We start from the raw sequence: 21,184 nt of genomic DNA on the forward strand, positions 1-21,184 counted from the left end.
AGATCGTCATGGGGAGGTCCTAATCTGGTGTAGCAGCTGGGAGCATTTTACCACGTGATGCGAGGGATGTTAGAGCAGCCATCACCATTTCACCTTATTCATGCCCAGGCTGAAATCGTAAAAGGTGAGACGACAAGCTAAAGAGGAACAACGATGAAGTAGGTGAAGACTCAGAAGCCTGACCCGGTCTCTTCCGCGCCGCTGCCTCACCGCCGCACAACTTATCAAGGTCTGTTCTCTCTGCGCTCTTCTCGCCTCTTGTTTGCTGCTTGTACGGTGGCCACCGAAGCGTCGCTTTCTGTTCACATTGTATCGTTGCTGTCGCAAACAACGCCAGCAAGCAGTCTCTCTGCCCAAACGTCCAGTGTAGAAGTGGTACGCGGTTTGTTTTCTCGTCGTTGCCCCCCGTTAACATTAGCCACGCTGAGTGGAGTGCTAACACCAACGGTTGGTGCTTCTTGTTGTGTAACAAACGGTTTTGAACGCGGTGGAGCTGCAGGTAAACGTCCACAACGTTACAAAACAACGGGTAACAACGCTCGGTTTGCGCGTGGACGTTCTTCGAGCCCTGAGCACACGGTAACCTAGCCGACGGCGACGAACGCCTATTTGGACATTAGGTTGCACTTACAATGGCTAGCATGGCAAGCCCACGGGATAGTAGGCCTCCAGGTACTCATTCACACTGTCCTAGTTGAAGTAGTGTACTCTGATACAGCAGCCAACACATTTTACTCACGTAGAAACGGCTGTGAGTCACAGTTTCGTTCAACTGTTTTGGAGACGTTTGTTCATCTCGGGTTAACTCGGTCTGGGCCTGTAGCTGGTGACACTGTTGATTTGTGAGAGTATCCTCACTGTTTTTAATGGAAATGTTTGAGTCCACCACGTTTAGCTCAGTGAGGGTAAACACAATAGGCTCGCGGAGACAATTGTTTGACACAGTACAACAGACAACAACCTCATAAATGTTGCAGTTGAGTCAATAAAAACGCATTAACGAGTTCAGACAGGTAGGATTTATTGAATGGCTTTATTACTGAATTGCACTTAACTGTACCGAGCAAAGTTCAGAAAAGTCCCCTGAGACAAGTGTTTCCATTTGTTTTTTTTGTTGTTGGTTTTTAATCGGTGAAAAGCAAAATGCATGACTTTGTGTGCTGTAGGTCAACAAACAAGCTAAATTCAAGTGGGCCCAGTCTAAATTGAGTCTTACATGAGAAACAAGTGTTTCCTTGGCACAGCACCTCCACCAGGCCCTTCCTCTTGCATTTCAATCAGCTCCAAACCAAGCCATGGCCCCAGGAACCTCAACCAGCCCAAAGCACCTCCCTCCACAGGCCACCTTTTCTTTTTCTTTATTTTTTTTAAATAGTACAAATGGTTACGTTTGTTTTTGAGGTACAACATGAATGTGGAAAGACCTTTTTATTGTTCTATTGTGAATTGGTTGAGTGCGTTGCACTGGGAGGTGGAACGGTAAAGTCCTGGCTCAAAGAGTGTGTAAATGAACATGTTTCACTCTCCCTGAACCCTGGACAGGCATTGAAAAGGAGACTGTTTACATTCAAATGCTGGCCACCCGCTACTGGCTTTTTCTTCCATCCTGTTTTCCAATCGCTAAGGAGACATGACCCATTTAAATGGTTATTTACTTGCATTAGAAGAAGAGCCAAGGCACTGCTCAATGAACTCTTGTCTACAATTCAATTAGAGTGGCCTTCCCAGCAGCACAATTTTCCACATTACACAATGCTTTCTGCAGTGTTGCTGCTTTTTCAGGCGGAGGAGGACCAAAGAGCAGCAGTGACACCTGCATCCACAAGCCACTTTTTTAATTCTTACACTGTTGTACTTTGAATTTCAAAATGAAACTTGAGTTGAAGTGGGTTTTCAGCAGATTTGGGTTCCTCTGTTATTGAACTGTGTGGTTGTGCCTTTTTACAGCTGTGATCTATTGTAGTGGGAATTGGTGAAGTAAGCGTGTATCCACCAGGGTTTTATCGTAAAGTTTCTGCATCAAAGCAGCTGTGACCCTGCAGTTTCTCCATCAAACATGACAAAATCATGACTTTTTTTCTTTCTTTAAAGCCAGACATTTTATTACCACTTTTCCTGTTTCTCCCTGACTAGACGGTCATATAAAGGGAAATGACTGGAGTTGTTTTTTTTTCCATCTATATTTGGAGATGGTGGGAATATTTCACTTTCAGGGTAGCTGAGTAATGTTTTGCCGTGGAAGACTTTGAGTCATGTCTAAAAAAAAAAACATGTCAGTGATTCATGTTCTTTAGTTTCTTAAAGATTAGCACTATTAGATTTTGTGATTATCTCCCGTTAATGCAACATGCTTTTACTGTTATGACCAACATGTTTGATTGCAATCGTTTGGCTGTCTTAAAGCGATACTCCGGAGTAGATTCAACCTGGGGTCATTTGAACCGTGACATCCAGCCAAGTAGCCCACCTGCAGTTTTTTTTGATATTGGCTGAACATCAGCTGAGTTACTGAGTTATCCCGAATAGCTTCGTACAAGGGTTAATGGATCCTGGTCCGTATCTCCAAAATTACCACACTAAAATCACATGCCATGACACCAAACTTCTACAGTAGTACAAATATGGTCTGTACTCACCAAACGATGCATTTGGAAGTTTGTACATAGTCCAGGAGTTTATTATTATCAACACAAGCCTGATAGCTTTTCTGCTGCTAAAGCTGCGTCGACGTCACTTCAGGGAGCTGGGAGCTTCAAAGTAAGATGAGGGTTGATCTACTACTGTAGACAACAAAGTATATGCTATATTCTACATGTTTTTTTATGTTGTAGAGTTGTGAAATTATTTTATCAATGGAGAAATTGAGCAGCCTTGCTTTGTTTTTTTTTTTTTTGTTTTTTTCCCCAACCATGTACGACGCACAAGCAGCTTTGGGAGAAGGCGTTGATTTAACACTTGATAGATAAAAGTATGTTTTGTGTGGCTTTGAGTTGAGGTGAAAACGTACGGCTGTCGTGTTTTTTAGGTCTGCAGTTACCGACCAAGGGTGGAGACGTAAAAGCAGTGGAGGAAAAAGCATCTGTGAAACACTCAAATGCTTTGCTCGTGTTTTTGTCCAGTTGTTAAAAAAAAAATCTAAGAGGATAATTGTGTTAAAATCGTGCAAAACTTAACCTTCTGTTCTTTAGTAATATGAACTAAAGACTTGAGAATCGAGGCGGAGATGTTTGAATAATGGGACACGAATAATCGCCGCGTTACCAAGCTCTATTCAGCCACTTGTTTGTAAAGATTGTGTTCACAGCAGCTAGAATCTCTCTTGTGTTTAACTGGAACCAGTTTTCTCTATTCTGTTTATAATCCAGTCCATTACATGTATAATCTTTTTGATCTTTGGAAGGAGGAAAAAAAAAAAAGAAGTGTTTGGCTGTTGAGTGACAGAAACTTGTTGATCTTGTCTGTCTTGGTTGGCTCGACGTCATCGTGAACTGATGGAGAAAAACAAAGTCAAACAGTCTTGTTTTTCCTACAGTGCAGTTCAGCAGCTCAAGACTTGAAATTAGATTGAGTTGGTTTTGGATGAATGCATCATAATGATGGTATGTCGGCCAGCTTTTGCGAGGCTGTGGAAAATTAAGCCACGGTCAGCAGATGCGCGTTTTCTGCTTTCATTGTAAATCTGCATTTAGGTTTATGTCTCGGTCGGATCTCTTGGGACGTAGGACACTGTCGTCTTTATGTTTGCTCAGAGAATCACATGACAACAAAGGCACTGTTGAGACCACTCGCAGCCCTGCAGCTTATCAGTTGTTTTCCAGCCCTTAAATTAATTAGTTGAAATATTTACAGAATTTCCTGTTTGGATGCAAACTGTGATATTTCCAGGAAATACTGTTTGATGAATTCGCACTTTGTTGCCTTCAAGTTGAAGTTATTAAATGCCTAATCTTGTAAGGACTTGTTGATGTTTTCTTTTCTAAAGACAAAATTGGTTGATTAACTTGTTTCCCTTTTGTGTCTTCATCTCTTGTGACTTCCCCAGGTAGGCTTCAGACGACACTCGTCTCACCTTGGCGGTTTGCATCAGACGTTGGTTGCCAGACTTTTGTCCTGGGCTGCAAGAGCACAGTGGAGGAGAGGGTCAGAGGCTGATTACTCCCCCCGTTTGTCTTTGAGGAGGGGGGGGAGGAATAATAGGAGGGGGAAGAACGAGCTGCTATAACCACCTGGAGCATGGGGCAAAAGGTCCCAGGTGGAATTAAAACCATTGATATGCGGGATCCGGCGTTCAGCCCTCTCAAGTTGGAGCTACAGACCCTGAGTCAAAGCAAGCCGTCTCGGCTGGATCTGCTGCTGGATATGCCACCTGCCAGCCTTGATGTCCAGGTCCAACACTCGTGGAACAACGAAGACCGCTCCCTCAACGTCTTTGTCAAAGACGACAACAGACTGGTATTTCACCGGCATCCTGTGGCGCAGAGCACTGATGCCATTCGTGGACGTGTTGGCTACACGAGGGGGCTGCACGTGTGGGAAATCAGCTGGGCCATGCGTCAGAGGGGCACGCACGCGGTGGTTGGAGTGGCTACAAGTGACGCCCCGCTACACTCGGTGGGCTACACGGCTTTGGTTGGAAGCAACGCTGAATCCTGGGGCTGGGACTTGTGCAGGAGTAAACTCTACCACGATGGCAAGAATCTCCCTGGAAAAACCTACCCAGCATTCCTCGAGCCGGATGACACCTTCATAATACCAGACTCCCTCTTAATTGTCTTGGACATGGATGAGGGGACTCTGGGTTACATAGTGGATGGACATTATCTAGGGGTTGCGTTCAGAGGACTTAAAGGCAGGAAGCTGTACCCAGTGGTGAGCGCCGTCTGGGGACACTGTGAAATACGAATCCGGTATATAAATGGACTTGATCGTAAGTATAGCCTTTAAAATAGCCATGATAATCTCTTATTATGAATAACTGTTTCATTGTGATATAGTGTGTACAGAAAAAGGATTTATTGATCCTATAAACAAAGGTGTAAAAGTTGATGTCTTGTCGCGAGGTATAATTGAGACGCATAACTGCAGAACAGCTTTATCGTATCAGACTCACATCTGTATGGCTGCCTCTCTGCCTGGTACATAAAACGGTACATATTGTAGCCCCAGTTTATCTGTATTCTTGCCTTCAGGTACAGATTACATGGCAATGAAAACCTAAATGCCTCCCTGACTCTCATTCGCATATCAGGGTGTCTGCATCCTGATCTAAAGAAGGTCTTAAGACAGTAAAGATGGTGATCTCCCAGTGAACTGCCCTACCTGCTCATAACTGTACTTTGCCTTAATTGTCCAACAAAGCCCGAGAGCCTTCGATACAGATGTTTAACAACACCTCAAGTAGTTCCTAAAATCGAATTCTGCTTCTTTTCTCCCGGACAAATTGAAATCCTATGAATTGGTAAAAGACATGTGAGCTTATAAAGATGAAACATGGGTACGTATCAAAACAAGTCCTAACCAAATGTCCCAAGTGCTCTGTGCTCATTATTTTCACGTTAGGCTCCGATCTCTTGACCTAGTTTGGGCCTGTGCTGCACATGATTTCAGTTTGAGGTGACAGTTCTTCTTACTGTGAGCTGAGAGCAGGGGAATCCTGGTCTTCATCTGTGTTTTTGGCAGTTTCCAAGTCTCGCTTATCTTTTTGCTTACCTAAATGGGTTTATTATTTTTAAGATCGCAGTTTGAGTTGCTGCTGAAGACGCGTGGTAGGATTAATCTGTACGTTAATGGTATTTGTTATGTATTCTATCGACGCATATACTAAAACTGAGAAATTTCAGTTGCCATGCCAATGCAATACCATAGTGCCAAACACTGAAGAGTTTAATGTTTGACAAGCAGTCAAATAAATGATTAGATCAGTAGATGACCCAAATTCTCCCCCGTTCTACCCCACTAATCCGTATAAAGTGCATTACAGACATGAACCAAACCCACTAAATATATGTCCAGTTCATTATTTAAGAGTAGTTTTTCTGTGTGTGAACAGCCTCCTCGAATATCAGAGGAAGCAGCAGAAGATGCATATTTTACCAGTTGAGAAAAGAATTGAGAATAAGCCTTTTCTGTTTTGATGGGGGGTTTTTGGGGGGGGGGGGGTGTGACTGTCTTCTTCTGTTGATACAGACCATTATATTCGCTGCATCTTGAATGCAGATTAAAACAAGATGGTCATCTTGGACTGATTCCATTCCTTACCCCTCTCACCCTCTTTTCTCCCCCCCTCCCAGCTGAACCCCTTTCTCTGATGGACCTGTGTAGGCGCTCGGTGAGGGTGGCCTTGGGAAAAGACCGTCTGAGTGAAATCCATAGACTGCCCCTGCCGGCCTCTCTCAAGAACTACCTGCTCTACCAATGACGACGCCGGCGGCCACATGCTCAGCACGCCCTCGTTTGTTTCTCATCGTTCTCTGGGATCGTTCTTAGGTTGAACCCGTCTGACAGCATTACTCAAGCCTCTGGGACTGACTCAGCCTCATGGGTGATTCAACAAGTACGCTTCTGTCGGTGGCTGGACTCCTTTTTTTTTTTTTTTTTTTTTTTTAATTTTCCTAACTTGTTTTTATGACTCTTTGCAATTGTATTCTAACTAAAAATCAGGAATCACAGAACACTATGCACATGCTGATCCAGTCGATGCCCTGACCGACATAATGTTGGTGAACCACCTGCAGTTTGTTGGTTGACGCTGCATAAGTGGTCAGTGCCTCTGCCGTGACCTCCACACTTTTTCCATTTATGCATTCCTTTCTTGTAGCCTTTGGAGTTTAAATGGTATTGTGCTATGACAACACTGAGGTGAATAACATTTAACTTGAAATGTTGGCACGGTGGTGTACTGCTATTATCTGACCACAAGGTGGCAGCACACTCACGTCAACAGTGCATTGTCTCAAATTGAGCATTATAATCTTGTTTTTAGAAATGGGTTTTTAAATGGATATTTGCTGTTCAGACAACACAGGGGAGGGAAAAAAAGAGAGAGATGGCCGCCACTCCGTAGAGAGCCTTTAGGGTAGTTTGGATGAAAGCACTACGAGGCATTTAAAGAGCAGTACTGACCACTCGCTGCGCTGTCAGGTTTCTCCGTGATGTGACCCATCAGGCAGCCGACGGGAAGATTTTCAGCTTTTTTTTTTTTTTTTTAAAACAAGAAGATATTGTCACTGTGATTATTTGTAGCATGCATCTGCAGGAAACTTATGTCGGCACACACGTCTTTTTATCATCCGTCACTCCTGCTTTTAGTTTTCAACCACATGCTGTTGGGGCCCAAGAGTGTTTTTAAACTCCCCTCGTCTCTCCCAGCAGTTGATCACTGGTTTGCACATATTTAAGCCAGTTAATGGAGAACCACCTGTGTAATGGTTGGCAGACTCTTGGGTCCCAGTGGCACAAAGCTGAGAACCATTTGATGTTGTGTTAATGAGATGTATGTCAGGGGGAAGGGGGGTGGTCTGGGTAAACGGGCTCTGTGGGTGCCTGAATTTTTCAAACTTTGGTTTTAAAGAACCATGCTGACAGAAAAACGACAATCTACAAAGTGCTGCACAAATGTAACGAAATAAGATCGGTTTGCCATATCATAGACATGTTTAGTATTTTTAAAATGTGCAGAAGTGGCGCACATTCAGTCGAATGTGAACGCACTCTGCTACACCTTACCCTTCCTTGCTTGCAGCTTCCACTTGATTTATATTCCTTGTTGTAGATTTGTTTAAGTATCTATTAAAGATTATTTCAAATGAAGTGCTGTGCTTCATCCAGCTTTCTGTTGTGACATCACCACACTTGTTACTTAGCCCCACTGAGTGTTTCATCCAGGGGCAACAGATTATACATTAAAATCAAGATTTGTTTCCACACCAGATGACCTTTTAGGAAAAGCACAGATGAAGCGATGGCTGCACTGTTCTGTGCTCTGTTTTGCTGTCCTGGTTTACTTTGGGTCATTACAATGCATTTTTGATATGGGATTAAAAATAATTCAAAGGCCCGTTGGTCCTAAGAAAGACGTTTTTGCTGTGTCATGTTAAGCCTGACTGGTAGTTTTATCAAGACACTTGAATATAACGTGATGAAGTTGATCCTCTTAATGACGGATGTCCTTTCCCTTCTACAACCTGCTGTAAAGTGTTTTGTTTTCCTGCCAGGACCAGTTGTATTTTATTATTAAGGACCATTTATTAACCGCATCTTGAGCGGAGTTCTTTATTTCCTTGGAAAAATTAAAAACAAACCCTGTGTGAACTTTTCTTAAAGAGCCTTTGAACTTAACGGTTCAAGATGCATAAAATAGATATTTAGACAGATGTTTTGCAAAGATGAAGCGGCTTTCTGTTGAGCTTTAAGGTCCAGTCTGTGACAAACGTGACACGAGAACAGGTCTGGTAACTGGTCTGATGTGACCCGCCCCTTCTGTTCTTCACAGAGGACCCTGGCCACAGCTGTCTAATCCACTTTTTGGAGAGTTAAGAAGCAGTGGAGATTAATGAAATTTAATCCACATTCCCAGTTTCCAGCTGTGATAGCAGGCAGTGAGTTTGAGTACGTACAGTCACATTGAAAAGAAACTAAACCCTCTTACAACTCTTAAAGTTTTACATTTCAGTGCATAATGAAACATCTGGTCCTCGCTCGGTCTTAAAAATTTGGGGAACGCGACCTTTGATGAACAATGCGATATATTGTTCTTTAGCAAAAACTAAGTCAAAAGTTAGAAGCAGTGTGATTTTTTTTTTTTTACAAAAAAAAAAAAGTACACCAATTAATAGCTTCTCGAGCCACCTTTAGCAGAAGTGACTGGAAGTGATGATCTTCTGTATATTGTTACCGGTCTCTCTTATTGTTGTGGAGGACTTTTGTCCCCCTCTTCTGTACAACGTTGCTTCAGTTCATTTGTGTTTGTGGACATTTGTTCATGCACAGCTCCCCTGAGGTTCCCACCAATGTATTTTAGCCAGGGTGAAGTTGTAACTTTGACTGGAACCATTGCGACACCTTGATTCTTTTTCTGTTGCAGATTTACCGGTGTTGACATGAATCATAATCCTGTTTAATGACCCAATTTCAGCAAAGCTTTAGCTGTCAGGCAGGTTCTGTCAAAGTCCAGGTCCTGTGGCTGCAAAACAAACCCAGAATATCACCAATGGCCTTTATTCAAAGTTTATTGGCAGGAAATGGGGACAGAGACAGAGGGCCTGAGGCGGGACTCAAACCCAGGCCAGGTGCAGCGAGGGACTGACTGTGGACTCTGTACAGGGTTGCCTGCTCAACCTGCAGCGCCCTGCACTGCTGTGCTTAATGGCGGGTATAAGGTGTGTTGCTTATGTGCCGTGTTTGTTTTTCACCTAACACTGTGCTGGACATTGTTTCAGAGGTCTTAGGGGTTTCCTCAGACACAACTTAACAACCCTGAGGTTTGATGCCATGGTTTTTTTTTTAATGTTTTTTTTTTTAAACATGCAAACTGAGGCCTGTATCACACAATGACATCACAACGTTGTCATACAATGTAATATGTCATGTGTTGTTCACCTCAGGTTATGTTCCCGTAAAACCTGGTGAGGATTAGATGTGTTTTTATCATCTCCTGATATGTAGGATATTAGATTTGAAACAGGATGTACTTTTATTTTTCACATAAAACACAGGGAAAGTCTTAAGCATTAAAATGGGTATAAATGCAATTACTAAACTGAACACAAAAACAAACAAACATATTTTTTTAACCTTTGGTCCACAGATAGAACAGAGCCTTCTAAAACCAGGTGAGGCGCAAGGCCTACTTTTATGGACTGCGGGGAGATCTCCTGTGCACAAAAGCAGGTTAAGGGCCTGAAAATACAACTCACAGTTATGTAAAGATCCATGACTTCTCACCTCTAAGAAGGCTAAGTGCTTGTTATTGCTTATTTGTGTTCAGTTTTCTATCAGGACTGCACAGATAACGACTAATCTGGATCTCATGAAACTCGGTGGAGAGTTGGAGCTTTAAAGAAAAACAACTACACGTAACTCGCATATATTTACTACCTCAATAGTCACTGGAGTGTAAACGAATGTGACCGTTTAGTCTACATGAATTCATGATACGTTCATTTAAATGCATGGATTTTATTTAAGTATTTCAACTTTGAAACATTTTCAAAAGGTTTGATTTCACAGTTTTCCAGGAAAGGTAAATGAGCTCTGGGCATTTAAGATGTAATGTGTGCACGTGTTAGTAGGTCAAACCAGTGAGAGAAAGAGATATTGTCAAAGGCAGCAGGTAGTCGGATGAGTGTTTGGATATTTCACTTTTACAGTTACGGCAGAGTCCGTCTTCTGTGGAGGTTTAATAGAAACCGAAAAAAACACTTTAATCCCCCGCAGTCGTCCAGCTTTTTTTTTTTTTTTACATCGGGCTCAGGATTAGTGGATCCTGCTGTTCCAAAAATAAAGTGAAGTCAGTGTAACGTGGAGCTGAGCTGGACAAGCAGTTGCAAAGCAAAACCATAACACACTGACACAAGAAATAAATAGAAATCCCTCTGATGGTGCGAAGGACTAATATATTCAAGGGAATGTGGAGTTTTTTTGTTTGTTTCTTTCTCCACAGCTGCACATTGCATGTTTGGTCACTTGATGTCAGCATTCCCAACACTAAAACAACTGTAACAACAAGTCAGCTGATAACAACCAAATGTACTCATTTGGCTGAAAATTAAAGACACTTCATGCATCAATGTTACAGCAGCATTTTGACAATTTGACGAATCTTATGATCAAATTTTTCTTTATGTTATGAGAAACTGGTCAGTGTCTGCTCATTGGGCCTCAAAGTGACCGTCTCGAGCAACACACAAGAGTTACACTACAAATTAAATGCTCACCGGTCATGACACGTGGAAATCTATCCCCGAAGCTTTCCTATATATGCACATGCCTTTGTAATGTGGTGCATCAGAGGCAAAGCCAAAGAGAGAGGGGGTGGTACCTCACGTCACAGGTTGGAGTCATTTACACAAGCTTAAATTAGGCCATTAATGTTGGCATGACAGATGAAAAGGACACCCAAACCTCGTTATGCAGCGGGCGACACGGCATTGCTCCCTCGATTAAAGCAAACAAATGCAAAGAAACAAACACAAGAAACGGACACCCGGAGTTATTGTTTCACATGTCAATACTCTGCCAATATATGATGACAAAACCATTGTTTTAATTTGAAACAGGACAAAAGGCAAGTGCATCCGGTTAGGTGAGACTGCTTTGGCTAAAATGGCACAGATGTTACTGTACAAACAAACAAACATGGTGCAGTCAAGGTGACTGTGTGGCCAGTCTCTCTATAGATATCCCGAGGGTGTCAGCTGGAGCTGCATGCCAAGTTTAATTGCATGCTGTGTGCGGGAAGCTGCCAATATAATGCTACATGTCCATAATAACACGGTTAACAGTCATGAGGTAATATTTTCTCTCCCTGTATATTTGAGGTCTTTATTATTGCATGTTTTTACTGCTATAAAAACAGGCTTGTCTTTCTTTTGCTTTCAGTCTCGCCACATCCAGCCGAAGACCAGGTGGACAGGCGGGCTGATAAAGAATCTGCCAAAGCCAGACTATCAGCAGGAAGTCAGAAATACCAGATAAAAAGTTAAAGATAATCTTTCAGACATCTTTCATCAACAGAACGGCTGGTGCAGTGGAGCTTGTGTTATAACCGTATTTCAGCAGTACTACTTGATTTAACAACTCTGTTTTCCAGAAATAATGATGTAAAATTTAAATCATAACCACTGAGCTGCTAAGTTTTGGAGGAGAACCAGTCGATCACCAAAGCCATCCACAGCCAATCTGTTAAAAAATTCTGGTTTATGGATTCATCAATCCACCTATGCAGGTTTTAAAGGTTTACCTTTTTTTTAATATATATTTATATTTATATTTTTATACATTCTTCATATATTACAACTGCATAGCTCTGTGGTAAAATAATATGGGTGTTAGTATGGCCTCCCTGCAGTCATCGCCTGTCATCTGCGGAACACATTTGGCACCTTTGGCAAAGGAATGCCTGAAATGTTAAGCAACAGAAATCCTTTACCATGCAAGAGTGGGATTCGTTTTAAAGCTATAGCAGTGGGTCTCCCTGTCTGCAAACACTTACAGTGGTCTTGGAGGAAAAGATGATGCAACCCAGTGGCAATCCTGCCCCTGACCAACTTTTCTCAAATGTATGACTACCATCAAATTCAAAATGGCCATATGTTTTTTCCAAGAAGCACTACGATACCCCAGTTTTCCCAATTTCATCAGGTGTACTTGAGTTGGAATGATCTGCAAATCTCACTACTTGTTTTTTTTAATGATCTATAAGTATATATCTTTTTCATGCTTGCATGTTAACGCACTGCAGTATATAGCCTACTCTCAGATGAAAACACAGGCCATAATAAAAATATTGGTATTGATTTAGTACATTATGCAAAGGGTCGGCTTTATTTTGCCATAAAATGGGTGAAGGTCAGCGGGTAAACAGCAGATGAAAGCATCGTTCAGTTGTTTTTTAGTTCTGATGGTGCCAGTAATTGTGCAATAACTTGAAAAAGGCCAAAGGGACATGGGGGTAAGCACATGTGTCTACGTCAGGGACAACACCCGCGTCAGGCTGTCTGACGTAAATGGGAGAAGCTCTTCATGTCACCCAGCAGCTCTGTCTGTACCGACAGCTGATGCAAGACGGTGGCCGGGTGGGGACGCAAAGACAGAGGAACAGCAGCACACTGGGATCATAAGACCTTCTCTTTGATTTAACGCGGTTTTAAAAGAACGTTTGTGAGGCCATGGTGGCTTATTGAAAACGAAAAAGATGGCACAGAAAGACACGCTGCTGCATCTCTTCGCCGGCGGGTGAGTTAATTTTAATACTCCTTTCAGCCGCGTGAAGTTCTTAATAAATCAAAGATCCATGTTGCGTAAGAAATATCTCAAGCCTCTGTATCTCTATATTTAGCTATTTAATAGTTGATTTATTTCATTTTTTTACATTTGATCTATTTAGCGTCATATAACCAGCATGCTAGTACAGATGCGAGCTAGCTCGTGTCAGCACAGCTCGAGCTTTCGACTGTTGTAAAACGTTTTTCGTTTAGTTCAGTTCAATAAAGACCTTAATATGGTGTCAAATAAATAGGCCAAAAAAACCCCACTTGGATTTCTGTTTAAGGTTTAGACGTTAAATTCATAAGCTAGTTAACGTGGTGAACAATGAACCACCCGGTAACATCTATCCAGGATCGGGATATCTTTGCGGAAGTTTGCTAATGCTATATCGTTAGCTAGGGAGCTATCGCTGCCGGTTGTTGAGATGTGACGGGTAACAACGATCAGTTTTCGATTAAAAAAAAAGATTTGTAAAAGTGACACTTTAATGTGACAGGGCAGCACTGAATTATCTGATCACCAGTCTCCTGTTGTGACTGGATTTAGCGCAGTGCAGTCACGGGTTCAGTTAGCCTTTTGCTGTGCGATGTCCTTCACTGTTATGTAACACTGAAGCCCCTCACTGCGACCTGCCACTCATATCTGCTGCTGGTGCCTGACTGTAACTCTTCAACACATGCTCGAAATATATTATGTAAGAACCCTCCTGTCCTTGATTATGTAAATGCGACTTAAGATGAAGCTAAGTGACATACAGTCACAATTAAGGTCACAATTTTATAACGCACTTGTTAAACATGACGCCATTTTATCCTTGAGATATTCAGGCGAGCTTTAGTATTATCTCAATTTGGCTCAGCACATGAAACTGATCTAAACCAGCGAGTTTAAACCTCCAGTATACAGTCATGCTGTTTTCTGGTATCAAACTGGTGTCACAGTTGAACTTCTTTTGCAGATTTCTGGCATTAGGAAAACAGTCTTTTGGTTCTTTTTAGTTTTTTGAAAATTCACATGTAGATGATGTCGACGTAGAACATTTTATAGTTAAAAAAAAAAAGAAAAAAAGATGTGATTGAAGCAAAATGGCCAAAAATATATCAACTGAGTGAGGGGAGGGAGAAGGGGGGAAAAACAAGACGTTGCCTGGCCTTGAAGGACAGAGAATCATTAGACCACAGAGGGAACTGTTTGATTCTCAAGTTAACCTTGAGGTACAAAAAACAGTTAAGTTTTTTTTTAATACCTTTAATAGATTAACTGAATACCGCCTTTAACAACAAAGTGGTTGAGGTCTAGTTTTTTTTTTTTTTTTAAGAAGAAGCTAGTTGCATACACGGACATGCATACAGAGGTGTTTGTGATTTTGACTGCACACGCTGGTTTCCATTTTGCCAGACGTGTTATGCAACGTATAAAACTCATCATCGGTTGCAGTTTCTCCTCTGCAGGTGGATGAGAAGTTATCAGTTAATAGATGATTAAGGCCCATGGCTCTTTTGCAAAGATGTTTGACTCTGTCCTTCAGACACGACACGGTACAGAGGATTAGTCTAATCTGTTCCAGATTTCTAAGCTTGTCACAGACAATGTTACACTGTTCATGTAGGATGCGCTGGTAGGAGCTTCCAATAACTAATTCATTTAATTGGTTTAGGAATTCTGAAAGTACTTTTGTTAAAGGAGACTTTCTTTGGAGGGAAAAAAAAATTCCTCTCCATGTGCCGTTAGACTGTTTGGGTTTAAAAAACCCAGACAGCGGATGTGTTGGGGTTTTCTTTTTTTAGAATATTTCCATTGCAGGGCTAAGGATTGGTCTTTGACCATAATTGTTTACTGTGCTTAGCCTGAAGCTCTGTAGCTGTGTTTTAATGGGGAAATGACTCTCCTCTGTCAAAGTTTATGAGTAAACTTAAGTAGTAGAACCACCGATACTGCCACATGTATTCAGTATGTTTAATACATGCTACGGGCACATAGCCAGCACTGGTTTTTAAACGTCACAGTGCTCATTGCCCTTCTTTCTGATCAATTTGCAGATGCAGTGGCACGGTGGGAGCCATCATGACCTGCCCACTGGAGGTGTTGAAGACGCGCTTGCAGTCCTCCGGCCTCACCCTTCGGCCTGTCTTCCAGGTTCAGCTTGGCGGCCTCAGTGGCGCCGGGGTGATCCGACCAGGGACGGTTACACCTGGGCTACTGCAGGTCCTACGGTAAGAAGTTTGTCTGCATTGTTGTTTGGAAAAACACTGGAGCAGTATGCTCTGTGGGCTGTCCCCCCTGAGACGTTGTGTTTTTCTACTTGGGCGAAGTGTTACTTCCTGACAGCTGGTGGACTCTGCGGTTCATCAGCATTACCATGTGGGGAGTGTTGTTGTTAGCAAATAACTTCTTTTATTTTTTTTAAAGCCTCCATTTACTATTCAGGCATTGCCAAAACAAATTGTTGCCAAAACAAATGAGCAAAATAATCATTTTGTTTTCAATAGTTGCGTAATGTCGTGCATAGTTCTTTCCGTTTGTTTCTTGATTATACTCAGAACATTTTTCTGAGCTTAACTTCGCTGCTACAAGTTGATCGCCTGCATTAAACCTAAAGTAAAGTCTGTGTGGACTTCGAACCTCTTCTCCTCCCATTGAAATGTTGTGATTGGACGCAGCTTTGACCTTAAAAGAGGTCATCATTGTCATTGTTTGAGAAGGTGTCGGATGTCGGTTAGTGGAATGCGTGGACCCGGCTTAACTTAGGAGGCGTGCATTACAGAATCCGCCCCAGGTATGCTTCCTGGAAGAGATGAAACCATTCTCTGGCAAATACAAGTGACTCCCAACAAAATGGCTTAAAGGACAAGACCGGTTTTTTGACATTGGGCCCTTGATTTCACATTATAACATGATGTTCTACTCACCCCTGCTTGTTGTTGGTAATTTGGAGCTGTTCCGAAGATATTCGAGAGGCGTCTGGCTGCTCTCTTGAGATATTCGGCCATGAAACGGTTTCCTATGGGCAACGTTATACAGGCACAAACTATGCTGTTTATAATTTATTAATTACTGTACACTAGCACTGATAACGTGGAGGTGCGTCGCTTAAAAATCCGGGTTACTGTAATTTTGAATTTTTGTTGTAAAGTCAGTGTGTGTTTGTCTGTGGGCTGTCTGTGGTAGTAGCACGACGATGACGTCAGTAACACCCACTTTACGACAAAAATTCAAAATTACAGTAACCCGGATTTTTTTAAGTAAGCGACGCACCTCCACGTTATCAGTGCTAGTGTAGAGTAATTAATAAATTATAAAAAGCATAGTTTGTGCCTGTATAACGTTGCCCATAGGAAACCGTTTCACGGCCGAATATCTCAAGACAGCAGCCAGACGCCTCTCGAATATCTTCGGAACAGCTCCAAATTACCAACACAAGCAGGGGTGAGTAGAACATCATGTTATAATGTGAAATCAAGGGCCCAATGTCAAAAAAACGGTCTTGTCCTTTAAACACTTTAGTGTGTCTGTTGTGACATGGCAAACACCACCCAGGCCACAAAGTTCAATTTGGAATCCACAAAAACAGCTCAGGTTCACTGTGGTGGCGTAACCGTGGGAATGATTGTAGGAGTGAGCAAGAGGACAATCGTCCATACAGTTTAACAAATCATGTTGCATATTAATGAAAGTGTGTTGAATATTTAACTGAATTTAATGTGTGAAGACGCTTTGCTTTAATTTCAGATCAATTCTTGAAAAAGAGGGACCAAGATCTCTTTTCCGTGGACTGGGGCCGAACCTCGTGGGTGTTGCCCCATCAAGGTACAGTGGAATCAGGGTTTACATTTCTTATCTTTGTTCACCCTCTGCCCACCATCATTCCACTTGTTACGGTACTGAAATCCTGCGATGACTGCTTGCTGGTGTAAAAGTTAATGCACACCAAGATGTCTTTATTTTCTCAAAAACAACCAACAAATCGCACGTTTTTCTTTAATGTATTACACCATGGCTGCCAGCCAAGGGAAACAGAAAGCAGGAGCCCGAGTTTATATTTTTCATTTTTAATGGCTGGAAACATCAACTCGTTGCACAAACAGGAAGCTGTTGTCATGACAGTGACTTCCGAGTCTTGTTCCGAGCTCACTGAGTGAGCTTTTTAGTTTATAAAAATATAAATAAATATAGCCTGTGCATTTGTACTTGTTGAACTTAAGCCATGAGTTTAACTGATGCTGCACCAAGAACAGTTAAAATTTAATCTGGGACAAAAGTTAAAATGTACAGGAGTACTCGGAGTTTCAATTTCACCTTTGTTCTATTTTTAGTGTCAATAAAGTCTGGAGCAAAGGCACTTTGCCCTATTTCCGTATTGCTGATAATCTTGAATGTAAACTCTACTAAACACAGCAATAAAACGGTGAAGTGAAAACCTTGTGGCATAATACGTGTGTGAAAACCATGTCGATGAGACTTTGAAACCCTGTTCAACTAAATAAGGTTGCGTATAATTTCCCTCTAGTTAAAAATTAGCTGCAGCTGCATCCTTTGCTCAGCAGTTCCACCGTTCAGCTGGCCAACTTGGACATTCAGAGCAGCTCTGTGGGCATCACCGGTGCCCAGTGCTTATTCAGCCCTTTCTGGACGGTCTGTTCCAGAAGTGGAGCTGGGAGAGCCGGCACAGGGGAACAGATTGCTCTGGACACCCACTGTCAAAGGCTCCCTCCAGCACAAACTCATTTGTTACACAATGGCAGAGATTTAAAAAAAAAAAAAAAAAAAGCAGCAGTCATGTTTTGAAAATGCACTTGTGTTGTTGAACAGTGTGTGAATCTACAGCTGGTTCCTATTCTGTGTTTCAGAGCCATTTACTTTGCTGCATACTCAAAGTCGAAAGAGATGTTCAATGGGCTGTTTGTCCCCAACTGTGGATTGGTGCACATGTCCTCAGCCGGTGTTGCAGGTGAGCAGTCTGAGGGCCTTTTTTACTTGTATAGATATATGCATGCGATTGCCCTATGCGTGCTTCCACTGAAAGAGCAGTCACTGAGGCGTTCCAGCTTCATTATGAGTCATTTAGGGATGATTGTATTGTGTGATGCTCAAAGTATAAAATGTCCCGTTTGTCCCTTGTTCTCAGCTTTTGTCACCAATTCTCTGATGAACCCCATTTGGATGGTCAAGACAAGGATGCAGCTGGAGAAAAAGTAAGTAAAACATTTATTTGACATTTTTACCTGTAGACAAACTACTGTTCTGTTTCAGATCTGGGTAAAACAGTCCAACTTATTTCAGGGCCTTAGCAGGTGGCAAAGTATAACGTGACCTTTAGCAGGAACCTTTAAAAGAGAGCCTACCCCTCACCACACTGTCCTAGCATTCTGCAGTTCGTGGGACAGACCGTGTGACCTGCCTCCATAAATACGCAGGGCTGACGCACTGTCCTTCATGCAGAGTCTATATTTGCAGTACCAAGCACGGGCCAGTAGTATCATGTGAGGTGACAGGAACAGGTCTGTTCAGTCTGTCCTTAAATAATAAACGTGTGTCCTGCAGCACAAGCTAGTGGCCCTGCAAATGAGGGAGATAAAGCTTTGAATAATTTGTCAGTTTATCACAGTGCTTCCTTATATGGTTGGAAATTGACTCGTCACTCACACCAGTTGACCTCCCCACCAAGGCTCCACTTTCAGTTGTCAATGTAAAACCCCAGTTCCAAAGAGGTTGGAATTCCTTTGGAATAATTTAAGGCTTAGGGTAACCCTAACCCCTAACCCTTCAAGTTGTACTTTGAAACCCATATGGTCAAACACAGGTGAGGCCACCGTGGAAACTGCGGACAAACCCACATGGGACCCTTATCTGCAGCCCAAATTTAAACCTTATGGGCCCCACATGGACATGCTGGCTGGGTAGCTAGGTGTAATGGTCATGGGTCAGTAAAACGATCAAACCTGGGTTAAAGTTTGTTTAAGCTTTCTTATGGGCTCACTTTTGAAGACCTCTGCCATAATTGGCCTTTGATGTCTTGTAATACTTTTCACTGAGTAATTTGACCTCCCACCACATGTGACTGTCGTCACTCATGACCCTGTCTTGCTTGACTTTCAGAGCCAGAGGAGAAAAGAAGATGAATGCACTGCAGTGCGCTCGCTATGTTTACAAGACGGAGGGCGTCAGGGGCTTCTACCGTGGCCTGACTGCGTCTTACGCTGGCATCTCGGAGACCATGATCTGCTTCCTCATCTATGAGACACTGAAGAAACACATCGCCAAGAACCAGTTCACCTCCCCGAACAATGAAAAGAGTAAAAGAGCATCAGACTTTCTGCGTCTGATGATGGCAGCTGCTTTTTCAAAGGGTTGTGCATCCTGCATAGCCTACCCACATGGTAAATGAATACAGCTGTTGCTTATTACAGCGTAATGTCTGAGAAAACATTTTTTGTTGAAGGCTCAGTGTTTGAATTCTACCTTGCGTGTCTCCACAGAGGTCATTCGGACACGGCTGCGCGAGGAAGGCAGCAAGTACAAGTACTTCTTCCAGACAGGGAGGTTGATAGCGGTGGAGGAAGGCTACGCAGCTTTTTACAGAGGACTCATTCCACAGCTAATCAGGCAAATCCCGAACACGGCCATCGTCCTCTCCACATATGAACTCATTGTCCATCTGCTGGGAGATTCCAAGTGAAGGCATGTTTGAAAGTTGGGACTTTCCTGTCAAACAATGGATGTCACGCAAAACCCAAGAGACACTGGGCAGGAGACTTGTGAAAATGCAGCACATAGATTTATTTGATGCAGTGCTACACCAACCATTTTGATGGAACTGTAGCAGCTTGTATTGTTCTCCAAAGAGCTATACACATTATTTAATATGAAGGCCTAATAGGAGTTTATCAAAGTAACGCAAGATGCCAGAGCACTTATTTAGACTCCGAACCTGTGGAAAAGGTCATCCTGGTAGAGGACTAGTTTTAAGTTAACTAAGTTATTTTATTTTTTGTTGTTTCATGACTGTGTTTGTTTTCTTTTTATCGTTGTACCACACACGGCCGAGCAGGTCGACTCAGTTAGAAAAGGGAAATCAATCTGAAGATGTGTAGTAGTAGCTGTTCTTTGCATTGTAACGACAACACAGGCTGCTTTTGAGATTTTGGGTTCAATAATCTGTTGGATTTTAAGTTTGAGCTACAGAGAGATTTATCATATGATTTTTTTTTTTTTTTTTTTTTCATAATTATACATATCTACAGGCTTATCTTTTTGTTTCCTTTGACAAGGATGGTTCGTGTTTTACAATATAAGGACCTGGATGCTTATTTGGCCGTTGGCTCAATAAAATGCATCGAAAATGACATCAGTCAAGACTGAACTGATGAATTTCAAACTTGCTTTATTGTTTATTGAGCACAAGGAGGAAACAGGGTTGTTGCACTCCGTAAAGATCAGGAACTTACACAATGGAATATGATAATTTTTCATTTCTGAAAAAGTGTGAATTGAATTGAATTTAGGACCTTGTACCAGCTGCTGTCATCGATAGACTTGACGGAAAATACATTTTGAGAGCTTTTGATTTCATGAAAGTTTTTGAAGTGATATGTCTTTAACCCCGTCTACAGTAAATGCGCTTCTATACCATCTTCTTGAAATACAAACACATTTATTTATAGTCTGACTGAAATTTTAGATGGTTTCAATAAGTTCTAAGATTTCATTGAGTAAAAAAAGATTTCATAAAGTGTTCTTTGTTCTCAGTGGCTCCTAATTCGCTGAGAGTCGTACTGACCTGAAAGCATCTTCAGATTGCTCGGTAATGTTTAAATACAGTAGCTGTAATCAGGCTTTTTATTCTTAAGCGAAGCCGGCTCCACGTATCTCAACACGGATAAGACATTTTAGTGTATCATTAATCACGCTCTAAGTTGGACTTTGATTTTTCAAAAGCTTCCTTTTTTTAGCAGCTACAGTTGATGTGCAAGTTTAGAAGCACTGACTGCAGTTTGTCTTCACTGCTTTCAGCCAGTCGTGTGAGGGACCATGAATAAAACAACCCGAAAAATAGTCCTCTGAGCTGCGGCCCCTTTAAAAACGGGAGAAACGAAAAAGGCCACAAGCCTAAAAGCAGCCTAGTTTTCTAAGATGGGGAAACTGAAAGGAAATGGGGGGGAGGAGAAGGAGAAATAAAAAAAAAAACCTGACTCCAGCC

At 42.1% G+C, this 21,184-nt stretch overlaps 2 protein-coding genes across 7 annotated transcripts; both read left to right on the plus strand.

The window, feature by feature from the left end:
* On the plus strand, positions 1 to 7,809 carry spsb1 (splA/ryanodine receptor domain and SOCS box containing 1). 6 transcript variants are annotated; one of them, XM_075476573.1, is made up of 3 exons: positions 1 to 229; positions 4,043 to 4,927; positions 6,291 to 7,809. In XM_075476573.1, exons 2-3 carry the CDS (start codon positions 4,234 to 4,236, stop codon positions 6,416 to 6,418), a joined length of 822 nt encoding a protein of 273 aa, XP_075332688.1. In that variant the 5' UTR covers positions 1 to 229; positions 4,043 to 4,233; the 3' UTR covers positions 6,419 to 7,809. The 6 variants fall into 6 exon arrangements, with proteins under 6 accessions (XP_075332688.1, XP_075332689.1, XP_075332690.1 ...); XM_075476574.1 differs by having other exon boundaries at positions 4,047 to 4,927; XM_075476575.1 differs by having other exon boundaries at positions 1 to 158.
* A 4,924-nt stretch (positions 7,810 to 12,733) lies between these two features.
* On the plus strand, positions 12,734 to 20,362 carry slc25a33 (solute carrier family 25 member 33). Its single transcript, XM_075476580.1, has 7 exons — positions 12,734 to 12,954; positions 15,027 to 15,200; positions 16,717 to 16,794; positions 17,835 to 17,935; positions 18,113 to 18,179; positions 19,084 to 19,364; positions 19,464 to 20,362. Exons 1-7 carry the CDS (start codon positions 12,914 to 12,916, stop codon positions 19,661 to 19,663), a joined length of 942 nt encoding a protein of 313 aa, XP_075332695.1. The 5' UTR covers positions 12,734 to 12,913; the 3' UTR covers positions 19,664 to 20,362.
* The last annotated feature ends 822 nt before the right edge of the window (positions 20,363 to 21,184 follow it).

The sequence above is a fragment of the Odontesthes bonariensis genome, chromosome 10, assembly GCF_027942865.1.
Source record: "Odontesthes bonariensis isolate fOdoBon6 chromosome 10, fOdoBon6.hap1, whole genome shotgun sequence".
Classification (NCBI taxonomy): Eukaryota; Metazoa; Chordata; class Actinopteri; order Atheriniformes; family Atherinopsidae; genus Odontesthes; species Odontesthes bonariensis.

Bases quoted from the DNA above. Each gene is read 5' to 3' on its own strand.
- slc25a33 (XM_075476580.1), top strand. From the start codon at position 12,914: ATGGCACAGAAAGACACGCTGCTGCATCTCTTCGCCGGCGG. The intron at 16,795-17,834 runs GTACAGTGGAAT...TCTGTGTTTCAG, and splicing joins GTGGGTGTTGCCCCATCAAG to AGCCATTTACTTTGCTGCAT. The intron at 19,365-19,463 runs GTAAATGAATAC...GTGTCTCCACAG, and splicing joins CTGCATAGCCTACCCACATG to AGGTCATTCGGACACGGCTG.
- spsb1 (XM_075476573.1), top strand. From the start codon at position 4,234: ATGGGGCAAAAGGTCCCAGGTGGAATTAAAACCATTGATATGCGGGAT. The intron at 4,928-6,290 runs GTAAGTATAGCC...CCCCCCTCCCAG, and splicing joins GTATATAAATGGACTTGATC to CTGAACCCCTTTCTCTGATG.